At 39.1% G+C, this 18,960-nt stretch overlaps 1 protein-coding gene across 4 annotated transcripts in view; it reads left to right on the forward strand.

The window, feature by feature from the left end:
* The window catches only part of FAM13C (family with sequence similarity 13 member C), a 131,372-nt gene that overhangs the window by 110,674 nt on the left and 1,738 nt on the right, over window positions 1-18,960 (forward strand). For 3 of the 4 annotated variants that reach the window (XM_068547502.1, XM_068547500.1, XM_068547503.1), the window contains 5 exons: window positions 2,778-2,859; window positions 4,272-4,483; window positions 13,599-13,694; window positions 15,004-15,203; window positions 16,730-16,831. In XM_068547502.1, the coding sequence (XP_068403603.1) occupies window positions 2,778-2,859; window positions 4,272-4,483; window positions 13,599-13,694; window positions 15,004-15,203; window positions 16,730-16,831 (692 nt within the window). The remainder of the gene's footprint in view (window positions 1-2,777; window positions 2,860-4,271; window positions 4,484-13,598; window positions 13,695-15,003; window positions 15,204-16,729; window positions 16,832-18,960) is intronic. The other variant, XM_068547501.1, reaches the window with a different exon arrangement.

Genomic DNA, 18,960 nt, shown 5'->3' on the forward strand with positions numbered 1-18,960 from the left:
CGGTGGGGTTAATAGCACCCGCTGCTAATTTTTGAATCCGAGCTCCTGCTGGGCCTCCATGCTAGTCTGATGCCCTGGTACGATATACATCTTTCCTTCTCTATTGAATGTAACCATTTCACTTCATATCCAGAACTGTATTTATTCCCTACAACTGATTTTACATTTAACTATTGTTAGACTCGTGGACTTAGAAAAGGCTGTTTCAGCCAGATGTTCACTTTCAGTAGAATTAGAGGATGTTAGAATTAGAAGGGATCAGTCAGTCTTATCTTATTTGACCATTGAAGAAACTGAGGCCCAGAGAAGGGAAGTAACTTCTCCAGGTTCATACAGCAAAGAATTGATGTAGCCAAGACAGCAACATAGGTCCTTTGATTCCTGATCCATAAATCTTTCTAAAGTGTCTTTTGAATCATCTTTGGCAGACCACAAATCTGGTCCAGTAGTACCCTCAGTTATGTGACTCATGAGCTCCATTTTAATTACACTGAACAAAATCTACACTGTGTAATTTTTGGGTGTATGGCCCTTGGGGCCTATTAAACTGGAATAGTTCAGACGTTAGAAGGCTTGAAGACCCACAGCTTGTATATAAAAACTTTCCATATGATCTGAGAGCTGCCATCCTTGTGAGCTTGATTTAACCTCTTTTGAAAGCTCGCCCAAGAGCAGGGAAATACAAAATTCATTTCAGAAAGTGATTTCAGGCTTTAAAATATTTTTGTCAGAAAATTCAGCCTTACATTTCTATTAAGTCCTGTTTGCAGTAGTGAAAGCTTCTTTGATGATCATTGATTGGCTTAGGGTCTTAGGTTTTCATTTTTGTTTTTAACAGTGTTTCAGAAGATTGCATTAACTGTGTGGAACATATCCAGTGAAAAAGATGTGTTCCAGAGAACAAGATGTGTTTTCAGATCAGAGTGAAGAATTCTGTGAGGATTTCGAGAAATCACGTGTAAAACATTGACTGTTCATACAACCAGACTGTTAACCCAAAGCCAAAGTACTAAACGTTATATCAGGGAAGTAGTACAGTGCATCTTTCTAGCAGACCATGGGTAGGACCAGGCACAGCAGTTTGGAGTGTGCCCTCGGTGTGTCGGTGTGTCACTGTCCGTGGTCCTGAAACCAGGGCTTCCCTACTGGAAACCAGAGTCTCCCTTCTGGGCTCCCCTAGGGGGAAAATCACTGTCATTTTCCCTCAGTGTTATTTTCCATCTTGATTTTAAACTGTATGGTTTTTACATCACTATACAAGTGACAGAACCATGTCTTGTGTTTCACAATTAAAACATCTAATCCCATGTACATTTGATGATCCTCTTACACAAGCACTGTTTTTTCCTTCGAACTTGAGAGGACCACACTCCTCTCCCTATGTCTCTCTCTCACCAACATCTTGCTGATGTTATATGGATTTAATGGATGCTTAAACATGGCAGAGCCACTAGACTTGTCACTAACATTGTACACGTTTCTGGCTACTATTACAGTGTCTGTGATGTCGTCTTGAGCATGCTTATTTAGCTCTTTGTATATCCCCAATTCAAAGTAACCACTAATCTTCTTGAGCCTCCATTTAAGTTACTAGGGTGGCTTCAACTTGTTTAAGAAAGTTTCCTACTGACCCGCGGGGCTGGAGGCTAGGTATGTTTGGCTATTCTTCTCTCCCAGTTTCTCTTTCTGTGGAAAATTTACTTTTAGGCTCTGAAAAGAAATCCAGAAATTAAGGTGAATGATTTGTATGAACAGAGTCATATCCTCCTGGAATTAAAACTATATTCTTATTGCCACATCCAAGTGCGATTAGCTACAAGGTAGGACATACATACCCCTACGTGTATGTTTGTTAGTGAAGACTTATTCACCATTCCTTTGAAGGTCTGGTAGTAACACTACTGCTACCACTGCTATCACCTCTGCCAGTAATAATAACAATAATAATATTTTAAATTCTAGCTAACACCTCTATAGTGTTTTTAGCATGTGCCTGGAACTCTTTTCAGTGTTTTACGTATATTCACTAATTCATCCCTCACAACAGCCCTATGTGGGAGATGCTATTATAATCCTCATTTGGTAGATGAAACTGAGGCATGGAGAGCCTAAATAATTTGCCCAAGTCCATACTCATATAGTTAATTTTTACTTTAATGCTAGCCCAGTAGAATATTGAGTCTGTAAACAGTGAGGGCAGTTGAAATCTGGGTATCCCCCTTACATACTGACTTCTCAAACTGTTGTCAGGTTTTAGAGATCCTGGGGCCTCCTTTCTTCAGCTTGGAGGATATGACTGATAGGAGCTAAAGCTTCCAGTTTATCAGTGTTCCCCAGGCAGGTTTTGGTCATAAGTTATGAGCAGTGGCAAGGGAGGAAGTGCTGGTTTATATCAGTAGAACCGTCTACATTGATACAAAGAATGACCTGGCAATGGGGTGTCGGGTATGGGTAGCCCACAAGGTGATTGAGGGTTAGACTGTAGGGGGCACTGACATAGTTAGGACTATGTAAAAAATGCTGGGTGACCAGGTGTGTTTAGAAACAGTGTCCATGGCAAGGATGAAAGAGTGGAGGAGGTCAAGAATGTTCACTGTTTTTCAGAGGCAACTCCATCACCTGGAGGTATCACACCTGAATCTCTCTCCCAGCTTTATATGTTCCTGAACTACCTTCGTGTGCCTTAGCTCTTTAAAATTTTGTTTTTCCTTTTTTCTCTTTCTTCTGTCCCTCCCTCCCTTTACCTCCTTCCGTCCCCACTTTTCCCTCCCTTGCAGCCTTCACATGGTGACAAGACATCTAATCCTGAAGTCCTGAAATGGATGAATGATTTGGCTAAAGGTCGTAAACAGCTCAAAGGTAAATGCCAGCCAAGGGTCTCCTTTCTCAGGAAGGAAGCAGATAAAATCGTGATAATGTGCTCCAAGGAGTTCTTGATTCTCTTCCACCTGTGCCCTCTTTAACCTTGTCTCCTGCCTAGATCAGAGGCCCCATCTTGAAATAAAGGGTCCTGGGTCCCCTTCATTGTTTGATCCCATTTAATACAGCTCCTTATAAAGAGACTGAGGAACTCCAGACTCCCAGGTGGAAGGATTCACTTCAGTGCCAGGAACATTTCAACATGTGGAATATTCACTTCCCTGGGTTATTGGTTTCTTGGATGTTAGAAACAGAAGAGGCCTGAGCAATCATTTATTCCACACACCCCATTGCACAGATGAGGACATTTATGTCTAGAGAAAGGGGAAGGTGACGTAGCTGGGAGGTGGTGACCTAGGAGTAAAACTTGGTTCTCCTTCCTCCTAATCCAGTGTTCTTCTTTCTCTGTCTCTCTGGAGATGGTGGTGTGAGTATTAATTAACTCTAAAATCCATCTTAAGGGATGATGGTTATTTACCAATAAAAATTTATTTTCTTCCTCTCTCTACACTTTTTATTTCAATACTTAGAGACATGGGAGTTTTTCCAGATTTCTAGAAGGATGGTGATAAAGAACTGAAAGGAGTATTAATTCAGTGGTATTGAAGTGTAGTGATGTAGCAGGTTTATAATATATGCGGTGTTTAAACACCACGCCAGAGCCTAACTAAAAAGCAAACATCAAACAGAGAAGATGAGCTATGTATGTAATTGAGAAATCAATATAAATGGCCTCATTCAAACGAGCAGCCCCCTAGCATATTCTGAAATCTAATTTCTTGATAAGTCCAAGGTGACCTTTTTATTTTTAATTACGTAGGTTTATATAAAGTCACATTGCAGTAATGGTGATTTCTGGATTTTAAATACTGGCATTAGACAAAATTGTGAAATCTGTCAAGTTGGGGCTGGCACTCCCATGTCCCCTTCCCCACCCTTCCTATGTATCCTCAGACGTCTGCACTGTGTAATGCCTTCCAGAAGCACTTGCATTTCTGCAGAGGCTCTTAATGGCTGCACAACTTTCAAAACCCAAGTAAATGAATCTTTGAGTATAGAATTTCAGGTGTCGTGATAGATAACAGGTGAAAACTTTGGGGCCAGGTACCACTGGTCTTCCTCCAGGAATCCTCCTTGGAAATCTAGACCACTGAGTTACTCCCACAGATGATCTTCCACCTCCATGAGATCCCAGCCTCAAGAGCCCTCCATTTTCACATCTGGGGAACCATCATCGTCACTGTTCATTTCCACTCACTTGGCATCAGGGAAGGAATTCCTGAAAGTCTCTCTGCTCTTATTAGGGCCAATGAGTCCTCCTTGCTCCTGGTAACTCATGGCATTTCTCTTAGAACTAAAGCTGAAGCTGTCAGAAGAACAAGGGAGTGCTCCCAAAGGCCCACCTAGAAATCCATCCTGTGAGCAACCCGCAGTCCCCCGAGAGAATGGGAAGCTGGAAGCTGTGGGCCCTGAGCCAGGCTCCTCTGGAGAGGAGACTCCAGATGCTGTGTTGACATGCGTGAAGGAGAAGAGAGAGCAGCTTCCTTCTCAGGACGTTTCTAAGGTACCTCGCCAACCTTCACAGGGCCCCACCACTCCACATGGTGCCACTGAGATCATGATTTTGACCAATTTGTAAGAGCACTTTGGTACCACATAAATATCTTTAGGAGACTGGCTCTGAACGTTCAGTCAGATGAGTTCCTAGTGGGTTATTAGCTATGACCTAGGGCGTTGCCATTCTGGAGGTTACAGTGTCGCATGCTGGTGGGAGACGCATGGTAAAGACACTAGGGCATTTCATATTCCTTTCTCCCCAACTTCCCCCGATAAATTAGCAAATGAACCCGAGACTAGGATTACAATCTCATCTTACTGTATGTTTTATTAAGAAATAATAAAGCAGGGATGAGGTATAAATAGTAAGGAAAGTGGTTTAGTATTTTATATGATAAGAATAGAGACATAGGGTTTCTTGAGGAATGTTAGATGAGATGTCCAAAGACTTCAGCTTAGACATCTTGGTTTTGAAATCTTTGTGAGATACCCAGATAGAGTTGTCAATTATGCATTTGGATATGGGCGCCTGGAGCTCAAAGAAAAGATTATATTTTACAAAAATGATGATGAAAGCAGTTAGTATTTAGTATTTACCTGGTTAATCCGTCCTCCTCCTTCATATCTATGCTTACATTTTACTTACGCCAAGGAACCTTCCTTGTAGTCCTTCCTGTCTGAACTCTGAGTGACGTGGTCGCCTTTCATTTCTTGAATAATCTGTAGCTACCCTAACATAGCTCTAACTATGCTCTGTGCCATTTTCTGTCTCTCATTATAGTACTTGAAACTTCTTGAGTAGAGTTTAGGCTGTTTATTGTTCATGATCCTCAGTGTCTGTACAAAGTAAGTATTGGATAAATGTTGGCAGAGTGAATGGATATATGAAAGAACAAACTAGCATGTTTGACTTTGAAATGAAGTCTTCTTGAGGAGAATGCTGGCTTCACCTGTTCTATTGTACATTATCTAGTCTTGATCATAAGGTGGCAACATTTACCAAATCCCAAAAGGCTTACCATATGCCCCCGGACTATTCCTTTACATTGGTACACGTGATCTACAAGTAGAAATGGGCCCTTGGCTACCTCTGTCTTTATGAAATACCTTTAAACTTAAAAATAACCAATATATGTTGTGACCAGTGGTTTTCATCCACTCAGCTAACCTGTCCCCTCCTCCCACCCCCAAATATTCTAGACTTTGTGATAGTCAGTGGATAAGTGGATAACTAACTTCTCTGTGTGTGTGTGTGTGTGTGTGTGTGTGTGTGTGCAGTCAAGCACATCTGTGGTTTTCCATCCTTCAGTGCTTCTGATGGGCTTCCCTGTATTTTACAGTTACTTTGACCACATCTATAAAAGCAGCTTGGTCAACACCCAAGTCCTAATTCTGTGTTCTACTCAGTTGACTAAGGAGTGAGGGATGAGTTGGGACTGGTATAATAAACTTAGAGCGGGACTCAGTCCTTGAACAAGACACTTTCTAATCATACACGCTTGGCAAGTGAACTAATTCTCTGATATTCAACTTCCTCATCTATCAAATACAGATAGTACCTATTTATATAATTATTGTGACAATAAAAGGAGATGCCTGGTGACCAGCGGGCAATCATTCATTTGCAAAAAGATTTGATTGCCTACTATGTGTTGTGAACACATGTGTATATCCATGCTGGATATAAAAAATAAACACGATAGAGAAGTGATGTGGGTTACCACCTTCACGGAGCTCATGTTTTCCTGGGAGTTGGGATACAACAAGAAATAACTCAATAGATAAAATCATTAAAATTTTTTATAAGTACTGTGCAAAGAAACAGATGATATGATAGAAAATAATGAGTATGGATGGTTTCTATTTTATATAGGGTGATTAGGAAGGCCAATAAGATGACATTTAATGCAGAAGAATCAGCAGGCCAAGAGAGCAGCAAAGTGCATTCTAGACGGAACTGCAAGTATGAAGGCCTTTGAAGGAAGAGCTTGTTTGTAGTTGGAGTTCTCAGGTCTGAGGGCTGGAGCACAGGATGGCATGTGATGAAGTCAGAAAAGATAGATCAGGGCACATAACACAGGACCTTTTAGGCCACTGAAAGTATTGGGAAGCTGTTGAATGGTTGTAAGTGTGAAAGTGACATGGTGTGATTTACACTTTAAAGATCTTTTTGATTGCTGTATGGAGAATTAATCATAGGGGAAAAGAGTGGAAAAGGGAAGATGAAATGGGTGGCTTGGACTAGTATGGTAGCCTTGGAGATGGAAAGAAGTAGACACATTCAAAATATATTTTGGATATAGAATCAAAAGGATGTGCTGAATCATTGGATGGTAGGGAGTGAAGGAAAGGAAGATGGATCCATTTACTGAGATGGGGAAAAACTAGAGGAGGAGCGGATTGAGGGTGAGAGTGAAAACTCAGGAGGTATGTTTTGGACATGTTTGTTTTAACATCTTTCAGGAATAGGGTGACCGACCATCCCAGGTTTCCCTAGACTTTCCTAACTTTAGCACTGAAAATTCCATGGCCCACCAAAAGCCTCAGTCCTGGGAAAACTGGGATGGTCGATCACCTTACTGAGGTATTCAAGTCAAATAAAAACATGTAAATGAAAATCTGAAGGTCACAGAAAAACTCTGAATTCTTTAGAAGTCATCTTTATTTAAACGACAATTTATTTCTGTTATTTTAAAAAGAGCCGTTAAACTGTTTAGTGTCAGAAGCCCCTTCAAATAAACCTATCTTTGCAGTAGGCTAAAGTGAGGCCCTTTAAATAGAGAGCACCTGCAGTAGAACATGTATGTCTCAATATCTAAAGCTGCAGTATTGTTCCTGGGAGAGCTTAACACAGCAGACCATGAAGTGGCTAGGCAGCTAGTAGGTGATTCCTAAGGGAGAGTCCAGAAGCCACAGAAGAAGCAAAGGGAGGATTGAAAATTTCCACAATAGTATTATTCCTGGCTCCTCAGTGAGCTTATTCACATTTGAGATTATCTCATTAGGTCCCAATTCTTTAAACTCAAATTGATGGATGATTTTCATCTGGAGTCTTTGCTCTGCTGCTTAAAATGCATTAAATATTAAGCTTCCAAGATGAAGTTATTTCTTTTCTAGAGAGACCTTCGTTATGACTCCTCTTGAAATTTTTGCATTTGGTGTTTAGTCAGAGCTCATACTAAAGCTGATAAACCCTACAGCATTGCCTTGTCAGTTCAGATACTGCTACCGAGTAATCTTCTTCCTCCATCATCTATGGATGATTTTTGGAGATAATCACTTTTCGGTCACAGGGCATCTGTTGAGCACTGGAAATGAATGAATCAACCCTAGGTCTGATTGTGGTGCTTATTTGTGTCCTTTTCTTTTGAAAATCCTGAATTGGTACTGGCATATATCCCCTTTTTAATTGTCCTTTCCAAGAACTGTAGGTGGAGTCAGGTGCACAGCACAAATTACCCACTGGATGAGTAATGGCAGTTACTTCTTCTGGCCCTTCATTAACTGCAGCATCTTTGAGGAGAAAAGCAGATTTTTTTTTTTTAACATCTTTATTGGAATATAATTGCTTTACTATGATGTGTTAGTTTCTGCTTTATAACAAAGTAAATCAGCTATACGTATACATATATCCCCATATCTCCTCCCTCTTGCGTCTCCCTCCCACCCTCCCTATCCCACCCCTCTAGGTGGTCACAAAGCACCGAGCTGATCTCCCCGTGCTATGCAGCTGCTTCCCACTAGCTATCTATTTTACGTTTGGTAGTGTATATGTCCATGCCACTCTCTCACTTCGTCCCAACTTACCCTTCCCCCTCCCCGTGTCCTCAAGTCCATTCTCTACGTCTGCGTCTTTATTCCTGTCCTGCCCCTAGGTTCTTCAGAACGATTAAAAAAAAATTTTTTTTAGATTCCATATATATGTGTTAGCATATGGTATTTATTTTTCTCTTTCTCACTTACTTCACTCTGTATGAGTCTCTAGGTCCATCCACCTCACTACAAATAACTCAATTTCATTTCTCTTTATGGCTGAGTAATATTCCATTGTATATATGTGCCACACCTTCTTTATTCATTCATCTGTCGATGGACACTTAGGTTGCTTCCATGTCCTGGCTATTGTAAATAGAGCTGCAGTGAACATTGTGGTACATGACTCTTTTTGAATTATGGTTTTCTCAGGGTATATGTCCAGTAGTGGGATTGCTGGGTTGTATGGTAATCCTATTTTTAAGTTTTTTAAGGAACCTCCATACTGCTTTTCATTTCTAATTCTATGGATTTGAGTCTTCTCCCTTTTTTTCTTGATGAGTCTGGCTAATGGTTTATCAATTTTGTTTATCTTCTCAAAGAACCAGCTTTTAGTTTTATTGATCTTTGCTGTCATTTCCTTCGTTTCTTTTTCATTTATTTCTGATCTGATCTTTATGATTTCTTTCCTTCTGCTAACTTTGGGGGTTTTTGTTCTTCTTTCTCTAATTGCTTTAGGTGTAAGGTTAGGCTGTTTATTTGAGATGTTTCTTGTTCCTTGAGGTAGGATTGTATTGCTATAAACTTCCCTCTTAGAACTGCTTTTGCTGCATCCCATAGGTTTTGGGTCGTCGTGTAGAAAAGCAGATTTTTAAAAAACATAATAATTCATTTTATTTTTTTTAAATCAAGTAAAAATTTGGTAACTGATTAGTGAGTAGTTGTGCATTGGAGAGAGGGAAGACTTACAGGTAAAGTGCACCAAAAGGAAGATCCCGTCAAGTTCTTCTACTTACCCTTTTAACAGAAATTTAATTTTCTGAATAGGTAATACTTTCTCACATAGTTCAAAAAATATAAAAGGTCACACATTAAAAAGACTTCTTCCCACCCCATCTGCCAGCTCCAGTTCTGAGGTCTCCCCCTCTAAGCAGGTGTAACTATTGTTATGAATGTTTTAGGTGTCCTTTTGGAGTTTCTATATAAAGCATATACAAGAAAGTATCAATACACATTCTTAATTTGCCCCTTTTGAAAAAAGGTAGCAGGCTACATAATTATGTATCCTTTTTTTCACTTTGCATATTCTAGATAGCTTTTTATATCAAGACATGGAGTGCTTCTCAATTTTTTTATCTTTAAAATTTATGCTTTAATAGCACCATGGTATTCCTTTATTAGTAAGTTACAACATGGATAGTAACCTCAAATCAACTAGTTTGATAGCTTAAATAACATTTAGTATGCCTGACTCTGTGCCAGGGACATTTACATAAGATAATTAAAAATGATCCTCATTCTGTATATTATGAATTTGCACATTAAGAATCTAAGGTTCAGAGATTCCATAATTTTCCAAATTAAAAATAGTGTGTAATTCTTTTTTTTTTTAGATATTCAAGAAGTATTTATTTATTTATTTATTTATTTATTAACATCTTTATTGGAGTATAATTGCTTTACAATGGTGTGTTAGTTTCTGCTTTATAACAAAGTGAATCAGTTATACATATACATATGTTCCCATATCCCCTCCCTCTTGCGTCTCCCTCCCTCCCACCCCTCTAGGTGGTCACAAAGCACCGAGCTGATCTCCCTGTGCTATGCGGCTGCTTCCCACTAGCTATCTATTTTACATTTGGTAGTGTATATATGGATAAAGAAGATGTGGCACATATATACAATGGAATATTACTCAGCCATAAAAAGAAACGAAATGGAGGTATTTGTAGTGAGGTGGATGGAGTTAGAGTCTGTCATACAGAGTGAAGTAAGTCAGAAAGAGAAAAACAAATACAAATATGCTAACACATATATATGGAATCTAAGGGGGGAATAAAAAAGGTCATGAAGAACCTAGTGGCAAGACGGGAATAAAGACACAGACCTACTAGAGAATGGACTTGAGGATATGGGGAGGGGGAGGGGTAAGGTGTGACAGGGTGAGAGAGTGGCATGGACATATATACACTACCAAATGTAAAATAGTGTGTAATTCTTGAAGCCAGTTATCTGAACTCATGACCTCTCTTTTCAAGGCCAATATTAATTGGCAGTATGCTTAGAAATCTGAATTGACCAAGCCATTCTCTTCAGCAGTTGCTTTGTATGATTATGTTCATTATTGACTTCCCATGTTGTTGGACTGACGGGTTAGTTCAAGCGTCAGACTTGTTCCACGTATACTGTCTCCCTCAGTGAGGGGCTGGGGAGACTTAGACACAGGGAAAGTTTGGCAAGACTTGAGTCCCTAAAGCTAAAGAGTAATAGATTCTCATCACTCACTGTCCAGAGAGGAGAACGTCAGTTTTACCTCCCTCTCAAGGAGAGAGCTTGTTTATGGTGACGGGTTGACTGATTTTTATGTTTCCATGGTTTACTGCGAAAGAACACATGGGACCAGTGCCGTGGGGAGAACGGAAAACAAGCGTGGTGATAAAAGCACTTAAGCTGTGGCAGTTTTTTCCCCAAACAACTTTCTGACCAGGGCCTAGAAAGAAATAAGATTTGGGCTGACCACTCAGCAGCAGTTCTGCTTGGAAAGCCAGCTTGTTTGGGGGGTACTATTCCAGATCTTGATAGTTCGAGTAACCTACTGCATAGGGGGCCAGGAGTTTTTCATGATGGAATTGTCAGGCTATCAACACAGTGTATCAAATTTTGTTCTATGCACAGTCCCTTCTTGCTCAACCTCCTTTAAGTTTCATTTCTTCTGATGCCATATAAAATGGAGGAGCAGGAAGTAAGGATAATTAGCTTTGGGGTTTATCTCCTTATATTTATCTTTAAAATCTGACAACCCCATTCATGCGCTGGATATCTCTCTCTGGCTCTTGCAGGTTATTCAACACAGTCCTTGTTTTCCCCATTTAAATAAAAATCATAAGTTAGATACTACTAACATACCACAGTCAGCCACCAATATGCAGAATTAGGGGGGGGAGGATGCATTTCAGAAACAGAGCCATTGAATTAAGAGGAAAGAATGGTCTGATTCTTAGTAGAAAGTGGCCGAGGAATAGCAAAGTCTAATGTATTTCTGCCCCTTAGATTTGAGGTACCTATCCTGCAGAGCCTACATCTTGACTCATTTTCCACCATGAAGACTGACATTGCAGGCCTCATAATAGCTGGTGTCCGTAGGCCCCTGAGTAGAAGACAGCTCCTGGCACGTAATCTCACCACTAACTCTTCTTCTTCAGGCAGCGTGCCTTCCTGTGCACATATATTTGAGGATAAGCACTTACGGCATTGAAGTCCTGTACTTACGGCCATTGAACCCTCACATCTGTCTTTGGGGATTACTTTAATAATGATCCTAAAAGTAAAATCATAGAATCATGAGAGTGAAAGATGAGTGCCATACGTTGTACCTGTACCCTGACTTTTATCTAGCATCTGTGGAAGGAACTTTTTTATAATGGCATTCATCATTCTTACTTGCTTTTTGGTCACTCTTTTCTTTTTCTCTTTTAAGACTAAATTTAGCTTTTCTAGAATCCGGACAATATACTAAAAATAAATTAAAAAAATCAAACTGCAATAGAGATGCCAATAATAGTTAAATGCATCATTTTCTGAAGTGCTTTCTCTGGAATGTAAGTCCCAATAAGATACTGAATAAAAAACATTATTTGAGTGTTTTCTGAACTTAGAGATTTCTTTTTCTTTGTCACCTATTAAAATCCCATGAAATACATGAAAGAATTTTTTATTTTCTGTGTAAAAATGTGTCATGACTAAGAAAATGTTTAAGGAATGATTGAGCTAGAAAATGAAAGGCTCTTGGAGTTACTTAACCAATACTTAAAATGCTCTACAGAGAGAGGTGGTCTTTCTTTCTACTGAAAATAAAAGAGCCTTGGGTTATATAGCCTGTGGAATTTATATGAAGACCTCTAAAAATTAGACTACTTTTGCATATGAACCTGGGTTGTTAGATGGGTAGTAGGAAAGGGGATACATTGGGTACTGTGAGAATTTGAAGAAATATGTGATATAATTTATTTGGGCAGACAAGACTGAAACACAGAAAACAGTTAAGGCCCAGACAGTGAGACACAGAGAAGTTCAGAGAAAAGGAAGATCAATATGGGCCAGAATGGTTCTCAACTGGGATGGGGTAAGGCAGCATGAGAATGACTAGAAAGCTTAAAAAATATACCTGCTTGAGCCATTTTCTTTTCCTTCAGGATTCTCAGAGGGGATCTGGAAGGCAGAGTCAGATAGGACACTTGGGCAATTATGCTATGTGCTATTTCTACCATTTCCTTCCCACTACCTGCTGAGTGAGAACCATTGGACTGGAATGAAAAGGAGGTTGTGTGTAGTAAATATGTAGAAAACTTAATGCAGGACACACATCAGGGAGGAAAACGAAGGCAAGCAGAGGAGTTCGGTCATTTTGGCTGGAGAGGTAGATAGGTTGGGATAGGTAGGTAGGTAGATGATTAATAGATAAGTAGGAAACTATTTAAAATTTTATGTACTTTGTGACATGTTAAAAATGGTGCTTAGGGATGAGTCAAAGAGCAGCAGGGTAATAGAATACATTAGTAAACAAGAGGTTATGAAATTTTTTGGTTGGAAGGAACTTTTTAACTCCAACTTCCTTGTTGTATAGGTAGGAAATTGAGAATTCAGAGAGGTTAACTGTTTTATCCAAAATATTTAGTTTATGTCAGATTTAGCCAGTAAGCTAGCATATAAATCCAAGTATGTAGTGATGAAGACCTGGACAAGGTTGGTGTCTGTGGATATAAAGATCTTGAAAGTCAGATAAAATACATGTTTCAGAAGAAAAATCAATAGCTCTTGGATCACCCATTGGTTTTTTAAGAATGAAGAAGTAATTAAAGAACAGGCTCCTTACCATTTAAACATTGAGGACTCCTTCAGTAAGCTTTAAAAACGTATTTCTAAACTTGGACCTATCCTTTAAGAAACTTTCCTAGAAGAAAATTGGCGTGTGCTTCATACAGTGTCTTATAAATGACTTACCTTTTTAAAATTACTGTTGCATTTTAGTATTGTAATCCCTTAGAGGCTTCAAAAATTTTTTTTTTTTTTTTTTTTTTGCCTGCTAAAGACATTGATGTGTTTTCATTCTTGTTCGAGAAAGGAACAATAATTAATTTCATGTTTTCCAGGTAACTAAGCAAGACAAGAACCTCATAAAGCCTCTTTATGACAGATACAGAATTATCAAGCAAATCTTGTCCACGCCTTCCCTTATTCCAACAATTGTAAGTTGGGATGTTTGCATTAACTAGAAATCTGCCCTTGTGCTTTGTATTGATGTTTAGTTAGGGAGGCAGCACCATGAGAGTTATAAAGGAGCCTTCTTTGCAGGATAGGCTGCTAACAAGGCCAGTTGTTATTTCACAAAGTAGAAACGCGGTCTCCCTCAACTCCAATACTACACCTAACGGTGGCTGCTAATTAAAACTATTGTGAAACAGGAATAGATAGCAATTCTATTTTTGAAGCCAGTTATTACACTTGCTTTCACTGCTTGGGTGGGGAGAACAAATGATGGGCTTTAGTTTGGCATTACCTAATTTACAACAACACAGCTAGACAGAACAGAGCTGTTCTAGTGTGTGTGTTGTTAATTTTTCTCCTTTAATAAGAAAATTGATAGTATGTTCCTTGATATAATGCAGCATTTGTTTCTGGTACCATTTGACCATCTCTGTGCAAGATATAAGTAGATTTATTTCAGTAGAAAATATGAATACTGAAACTGAGTTAGACTGCTTTTAATAAAGAATGATTTATGGGAATACAGAACTTGAAAAGCACCACAGACCCTACTCCATCAATATTAGAACAAGATATCAATATTAAAAGAAATATTAACAAATTCAAATTTAAGTATACTTCAGTACATTTACATTTCCACAACTCTAAAGACAAAGACAATAGTGATTCATACTCTTCGAAAGTTCCCAATTAAGGACGCATAATTTAAAATGGGGTATGATTTTCAGATATCCTTGCAAGGAAATCTTTTGGTTGTGATAAGCTTATCTGAACAGGTTAAGCAGTAACTCCATTTTGTTTTGGCCTTCATAGAGCTCTTCCCTGAATTTGTCAATTATCTGAGTATTCTCTGTATCTGAAAGTGGCCCACACCAGGACCTGATTTGGGGTATTTCTGGATGACAAAAGAAGTCTCCGGTCCATCTCACCCTAACCCATATAACTGTTAAGAAGCTGGGGCCCAGAAGGCCTGGGTGAAAGGGAAGAATTACTAGGCAATGCAGCCCAGATTGGAACATATCCTAGATGTCTGTGCCTGCTTTGGCCCAGCAGAGAGATCTGAGCTTGGTGAGCATTTTAGCCCAGGATGGGTGCTTCTTTGCTCATTAACTTCGGCAAGTTTTTTGATGCAACTGAGCAAGAGTTCCTCTTGGTTGCCTCCTTCTTGGTTCTCAGTAGGCACAGGGATCATCTACTGTTTTCATTGTGTCTACTTATGGTTCCCCTTCCTGTTTTTGCTTCCTCAAGAGGCACTTAGCATTTTGTAACTTTAATTCTTCCTATGATAAGCAGGAGGAAGAAGACTCTGATGAAGACTGTCCACACGGAAGCCAACAACCTTCTCTGCCAAACCCAGCATCCCACCTTCCTATTGGCGACCACCTCACCTACTCTAATGAGACTGAGCCTGTTAGGCTCCTGCTACCAGATGAAAAGAAAGAAATCAAACAACCAGCTCTCTCCATGTCCAATTTACATGAGGCCACCATGTGAGTGTGAATCCTAAGTGTGGAGTCTCCTTTTAACTCCTTCTGGTCTGGGGGACATTACATGTCCGTACACACAAAATTCAGAAGAGCTATTACACGCTCTAAAAAATGCTATCCGGCAGAAAGCATAATCTGGTTATCCTTTTAACAGGAAAATTGAGAAGACAAAACCATGAGGAACAAAGGCTCCCAATAAGGTCCCAAAGATGTCATAAATGCTAATGGTCCATTTGCTACACTTGCACATCTTTTCAGCAGGGTCTGGCACCAGTCTAATGCTTGGCAGTGTGTAAAGCGGAGTTGGCCTTTGAAAATGCTGGACCAAAAGGAACTGGGATCCTGTGTTGGGTCAGCAGTTGTCAGGGCCTTTATCCTAGTCTATTCTATTTAGATAAAATGGTTTCTCCAGATTGGGACTTAAGTAAATGAGCTGACCTTTTTCCTCCTAATGGCCACTCAGTCAGGAGTCGTTTGCATTTTCATTAGTATTATCATTATTGTTATTATCATTATTCAGTAGCTGGCACTCCTCTTGATCATTTGGCCTTCTTTGGTTTGTATATTACAGGCCAGATCATGAGATTTTCTTTAACATGTATAATAGTGTGGTGAGTACATGCCCCAAGATAGGGATGGAATCCCCATAAGTATGAGGCAAGACCAAGCACTAAGTTGCAAGCTGAGATTTTAGTGTGCTTATATCAGTTGGTACCCTAATTTCAGCTCAGAGAAGAGTGACCTGTTTGGAAGCAGAACATCAATCCTTCCTTCTTCCCTCCCTTTCCTCCTCTTTCCCTCCCTCCCTGGCTCCCTCTCTCCTTTTCTTCTTCCCTCCTCTTCTTCTCTTTCTTTCTTGGTTGGTTGGCTGGCTGGCTGGCTGTTCTAAAGCAGCTGTTCTTAACTTCTTGGGGGATGTTGGACTTTTTTGAAAGCAATGGAATCTTTTACTTTTTAGAAAACGCCCATATATAATTTCAGGGAGTTCACAAACTTTCTGGAACCAGACACAAGTTCCCCAGATAAAAATTCCTGCTCTGAAGTATCTGACTTTTCTCTCTTGTCTTAGAATGAAGTGAGTAGAATCTGTGACGTAATTATAGCTTTCTCTGGGTCTTTGTTTCATTCCCAAGGGTTTTGCCATTCCCCCTATACTCTAGATTAAGGGTCGAATTTTCTTTCAAATCTCTCCCTTTTGTGCCTCTTACGTTTAGTCTATCACCAAATGCTGATGAGTATTCCTCCAAAATGTCTGTCTCTCCCTCATGCATTCATGTGGCCTTTACCCTCACCACTTTTTATAATGGACTCAGTCTGCTTGCCTCCTGTCTGCCCTTTCCATTTTCCTAGGACATTATTTTCATCAAGTTATGTCCTCGGTGATGTGCTCCCCTGTGGTCATGCTCTACACGTGTCATACACTTTTAGGCAGAACACTTCTGTATCATAATATGCTTTTGCTAAATAGGTAACTCTGCTCATGATGAGCTCTCAGTTATGCCAGAGCATATATATTTTACCTGATACAGGCCTGTACTTCTTGACCATCTCCGAGAAACTAGGGCTGACAAGAAGAGACTTCGGAAAGCCTTAAGAGAATTTGAGGAACAGTTTTTTAAACAAACAGGAAGGTAAGTGTGGGCAGAGATATTTTTTAAGCTAATATTTCCTAGAGAACTGCTGTTAAGAGTGAGCTGTAATGTTTTCAGAACAGTGACTTTATACAAGACAAATAATTTCCAAAGTGACTTAGACCCAGGATTTGTCTAATGCAACATTTGGGTAGTACCATTATTGGGTATGTTTTATGGGAGGCTGTAGCTATCAAGTATGAGACATCAAAGCTTTAAAAAATAAAAGATGAACTCCCCAAATCCCTAACTTTGCATAATAAATCTCATTACAATTGAATGTACCTAAACCTTAAAAAAAAAAAAAAAACTATAATATTTGATTTTTCAGCCCATATAACTTCTTTGTTCTCGGGTTACTTAGTTCCACAGGTTACTCCCTACTTTATTAAATAATTCTTCATTTGCTTTAAATATATTCTTTAAGCTTCAGGATCTGCCCTTAATTATTTTATTTCAGGATTTGGTCAAGAGTTCATTCCTATTCTTTCTATCCCTTAAATAAATGTTTAGCTATATCCTCTCTTTTTCTGTGTCAACCCAGTCTCACTATGCACTCCATTAGTTGCTTCTAAATTTTGGTGTATTGTGAACAAAATTATATATATGCATATATATGAAATCATGAGAAAAGGATTATTAATCTACTTCTGGAAGAGACAGAGACAAGCCAATTAGCTATCCTGAGCCTGTTTCCACAGTTGTAAGAGGAAATAATTAGAGTTCCTGGGATACTTTGGGAAGCTATAGTTGTTGTGTGGGACACCAGTCTTTAAAAAAATTTTAAAGGGTGTAACTTTCCCAAAGTCACAGAGTTATTAGGGTGGCAGAGGTAGGAGTCAGTGATACACTGGCTCCTCAGTATTCTTCTCCATCTAGGTATCTGCCTTTCTTGAATTGCTTTGATTTCAGCAGCCTGAGGGCTGCCCTGATGGAGAAGAGACTATTTTCTAAAAGCATCCTGCAAGTTTGGTCTACTCACCTCTTAGTCAGTAACTTTCTATTTCAGTCCTCCAGGGCTGTTCGCTAGGACTGGACCTCTCAAACTTTTTGCATTTAGCAAGTACAGGTGTAATCCACCTAGTTTTCTAGTGGAATCTTCAAGTTGACTGTTATAAGTCCAAGTTACTTACCTTTCTGCTGATATTATCTAGTGAGAAATGTTACACGGTTGTTAAATTTAGAATATAAAACATAATTTCTTGTTTTCTTTTTCCATTTCCATTTTTTCCTTTACAAAATTTCCATACAACTTTTACATTTTTTTTTTTTAACCTATCTGAACCCAGAAATTTACTTTAAAGAGTTTGAGAACTTTCCAGTGTGTTACTAGTCCTGCCAAATGGGTCTGCACTGGTACTTGGCATGCCTTTGACATACAGGGTAGTTAGTTATGTTATGTGTATAGTACTCTAATGCACCAGTGAGTCCTAAACTCACTTCAGATATGCCTAATACTTGATTGAGGTTATATGCCCTCTTGTGGTAATACACTTAAACTAAATGCAGAAGTAGTGCTATATTACAAGTAAAATCAAATAGTTGAATGGCTAGGAAATATGGATCTTGTTTTCCTAAAACATTTCGTTGGGAAGGGTTAACTGTAAATAGCTAAAATAACCATGCAAATGGATTACTAAAAATTTTAAGGTACTATAAGTGTTCTTGGTGACATTCACCATGTGAGAAGCATAATTATCTAGATATGACATTAACAGTTATGAGCCAGGAATGGTGCTAAACACTTTAGTATGTTTTATATAATGAGAAAACTGCTTAAGGAAATACTTAGCAAAAATTTTCACTCTGGCCAATGAACTCTTGTTTATTAGCCAAAACGGAGTATGCAGGACCAGGGACAATTGCATAATGGCTTATAGTATTTCCCTATAAATTAGAACATTTCTTCACTTAGATATGTTTACACAAATTAAGGTGGTATTTAGACACCCAGTAATGATAAGTTTGGCTCAGAATATTGAAGGGAGGCAAGGCAGTTATGTTAAATAATTGAGACAACGTTGAAGAGGAACCCTGTCTAAAGATTTGTGTGCTGTTCTGAGTCCTGAACTAGAAATTTCAGGGCAGTATATGTAGTGTTACAACATAAGTAGGTAACTACATTCGTA

The sequence above is a fragment of the Eschrichtius robustus genome, chromosome 7 (assembly GCF_028021215.1).
Source record: "Eschrichtius robustus isolate mEscRob2 chromosome 7, mEscRob2.pri, whole genome shotgun sequence".
NCBI lineage: Eukaryota > Metazoa > Chordata > Mammalia > Artiodactyla > Eschrichtiidae > Eschrichtius > Eschrichtius robustus.